Genomic DNA, 3,401 nt, shown 5'->3' with positions numbered 1-3,401 from the left:
GTGCTGTGTAGCATTCACACAGGAGTCTGATGCAGGTCACATTTAAAATGTAATGTGAACGTTCACACAAAAAGATCGGATTTTTTCAAAAAATCGGAACTGAGCATTAAGACCTGCAGTGTGAACGTAGCCTTAGAAACAAAGAAAAACTGAATGTATAAATTGTAAAAATATAACAAAGATTTAAATGTTTCGTATCTGCAATATGATCGTTTATTACAAGTGTATTGATTAGGATGAACAAAAACATTAATCTGTGATTGTTTATTATTATTATTATTATTACATTATCATTACTAGAAAGAGCAACAACCACATTTAGTAACAATCACCGCATAATGTAATAATGTTATTACATTATGCAGCTGCGAGTATTACAAAATGTGTTGAAGACTGTATTACATTTTGCATCAGTTATTACATACAGTAGTGTGGTTTTAGTGTGGTTTTATTACATTTTGAAGCCCGTTTTTATTACATTATTACATATTGTGGCTTTACAGTGCTGGACAGTAATAAATTACAACCAGCAAGTGTCAAAATAGGTAAATTACAATGTCAGGCCTTGCTTTAATTAAATGTCATTGAATAAAAGTGAGTCTTAAGAAGTGCGTTGAAGTTTCAAGCTATGAGCTGATCTAAGCTGGCTTCAGTTTCAGGACTGAGGAGCTAATGGCTAGTCAGAGCAGGGCCAAGATCAACGAGAGCTGCTGCTTATGGAACATTTCATGTCTATAAAAGTTATTAATGTATATATCAGTGGATATCTGCAGCAGATAGCAGCCGGTCGAGGGTGCAGCGTGGAGTCAAAGCCAAAAACAGTGACATTAAATCATTTCTGTTAAAGTGACTCAGTAATACAGAACTGTCTGTGGCTGCAGCTGATCAGCTGTCAGAATTAAAACTGGATTTTTTTACTTAAACTTGAGGTGATCTACAGCAGGTATTAATGTACATGTCAACCCCTTTGGGCGTTTCCCTGTAAAATGAGCCTCAAATATACGTAATTTTTGCAAAAAAAAAAATCCATATTAACGACACATGTGGGGGGGGGGGGGTAGAATGTCATGCAGGAGAATATATTTCTTGCAGCCTAAAGGCTTTAAAATAACTGAAACTGAGTTTTTCAAAAAATCCTTAAAACTTGAGATTGCTCTGTTGGTATAATCCATGTAAATTACAGACAATCCATACAATTTAACATGTATGTATTAATTTGAATACGATTTCCACAGCACATACAGACTGTTCCTTTAACCTTCTCCTGTCTTGTGAGGTGTTTTTGTAATCCTTTGTCTCCTGCTCCAGTTTTACAGATGTTTCCAGTCCCTGGTGCGCTGTGAAGCCCCTCGACGAGGCTCCAGCTTAAAAACCTCCTCCAAGCTTTGCACCAAGAAGCACACCGGCCATCGCCAAACCAACGATTTTCTATTTATGGTAGCCTCACTGGGTCAGCACGCCGCCACCGTGCCCCAGCTGGACCCGTCCTGTGAACCCACAATTGATATCACCAAAGGCCCGTCTTCAGACAAGCCTGTTGTCGTGTCACTAGTGGCCCACTTGGATGGTTGATGATATGCTACGGCCATAAAGTCTCAAAGCCCCCATCCAGGAAGTCATTAATAAGATGTTGGGTGGGTTTAAAGCAGCTCTTGCATCAGCTCGGTCTCCACTGGTAACAAGAAGAAACAACATGAAATGCCTTTGGACTTACATGAGCAGAAATCTGATGCAGTAAACCTGCAGAAGCTGGGGTGTTTTTCTGCAGAAAACAGAACCGTGCTGGTCTTGCCAGGAGGGACCTTTAAACTGGTTTGCGGGAAAATCACAGTTTTTATAAGAAAAGTGGATTCAAAGGGATCAGTCCTCTGTGAAATATCTGAGCTACGGATTTGGAAAGAAATTTGTTCTAAGAGAAAATGTCAGAAGAGAAATGTTTTCAGCAGGAAGAAAACAAAGTATTTTTACATGGATGTCTTCTTTACCATAGTTATTAAAAGTGGAAGAACACAAATGGTTTATTACCTGAAAGATTTTAATGTTTTACAAACAGACAAGATATTTTTAAAAAGAATGTAAGCACAACAAAAGGATTTCACTGACAATGTTTTAACCATTTCAGTCCTTGGAATTTAGTTTCACTGCAAGCAACAAATGAGCTGCCTTTTATAAAGTGACTTGTTCTTCATGCAACATGGCTGCTGTCACAAGCTACTGACATGTATGGAGATAAATTATTCTCAAAAGTTAAAAGTAGTCTTTATAACCAAATAACAAGAGTCACAAACAAAAACTATTTTGCAAATACAAATTTCAAACTGAGATCTTAAAGAGTTTGTTTGAGCAGCGTTTTCTAACGTCTTACTTTACGAATACAAATGTTTTAAAGTTTGTGGGTCTAATTTTGAGACTCTTTTATCTCCATAGGTTTGTTCTTTCTAAGGTATATATGGTTTTAGCAGATGATCCATACATTTCAATGTGTCTTAATCTGTGAGGGAGACTCAGAGTATTCCATTCATTAACATCCTGATAAAAATAATTTAACATAAAATATTTTATTTCATAAAAATATTTATTGGTTGGAATGAGTTTATAATTTTCCATTCACTTGGCAGCATCTTGGTGAAACCAAAGCAGAGGTTTTAATATTTTTAAAAAAGGATGTTCAATATTTTTTATTCTGATGTGTTGCACAGTTTTTTTTATTTCAGCAAAACTTCATTTGATAAATGGTTTTTGATGTGTGCAACCAGATTAAAACAAATTGAGACACACTCAGAAGAAAACACGTTTATGCTTTTATTGGCAGTCAAACAGGAAGAAGGGATGATAGTATCTAAAGCACTCTACACCGAAGCAAAGCAAGAATATCTGCTTTAAATTTCACACAAAATCTTGAAGACATTTATTTAAATTATTTTTTATCAAAGAAACTGAAATTTTTTAGTGTTCCAGATGACCAACAGCTGCAGTGGAGAATATAATCAGCCGCCTGGGTCAGAACTCACAAACTTTAAAATAATCTCTGGTCTTCATTAAACCTTGTTAAATATGTCTCCATGAGAACAACACACTATTTACCAACATTTGACTTTATTTAGTTTGTATTTCACGTTTTAAAAAGGTCAGCAGTAATTNGGCCATCTGCCTCGACCCGGCTGGGTTGGGGACAGGAAAGAGACACAGGTAAACACAGAAGAACTGGTCCAGGTGTAATTTCCTCTGGAAGAGACAAAGAAAACATGTTATTGATAGAAGTAATTATAACAAACATGTAGAAGAGAGAGATTAAAGATAATAGCAGAGTGAGTAAATGTCGTCAGTTTGTGCTCCAGGCGGTCCTGGTAACATTTTTAATGTGGGGGTAAAAATACATATCCTGGTCAAAAATAACACCA

At 36.3% G+C, this 3,401-nt stretch overlaps 1 protein-coding gene across 2 annotated transcripts in view; it reads left to right on the top strand.

Moving 5' to 3' along the window:
• The window catches only part of LOC106529326 (vertebrate ancient opsin), a 130,130-nt gene extending 127,002 nt beyond the window's left edge, over window positions 1–3,128 (top strand). For both annotated transcript variants that reach the window (XM_014024722.1, XM_014024721.1), the window contains one exon: window positions 1,309–3,128. In XM_014024722.1, the coding sequence (XP_013880176.1) occupies window positions 1,309–1,572 (264 nt within the window). In that variant the 3' untranslated portion in view covers window positions 1,573–3,128. The remainder of the gene's footprint in view (window positions 1–1,308) is intronic.
• Window positions 3,129–3,401: the final 273 nt, after the last annotated feature.

The sequence above is a fragment of the Austrofundulus limnaeus genome, unplaced genomic scaffold (assembly GCF_001266775.1).
Source record: "Austrofundulus limnaeus strain Quisiro unplaced genomic scaffold, Austrofundulus_limnaeus-1.0 Scaffold437, whole genome shotgun sequence".
Classification (NCBI taxonomy): domain Eukaryota; kingdom Metazoa; phylum Chordata; class Actinopteri; order Cyprinodontiformes; family Rivulidae; genus Austrofundulus; species Austrofundulus limnaeus.
This window is presented reverse-complemented; position numbering and strand designations above follow the sequence as displayed.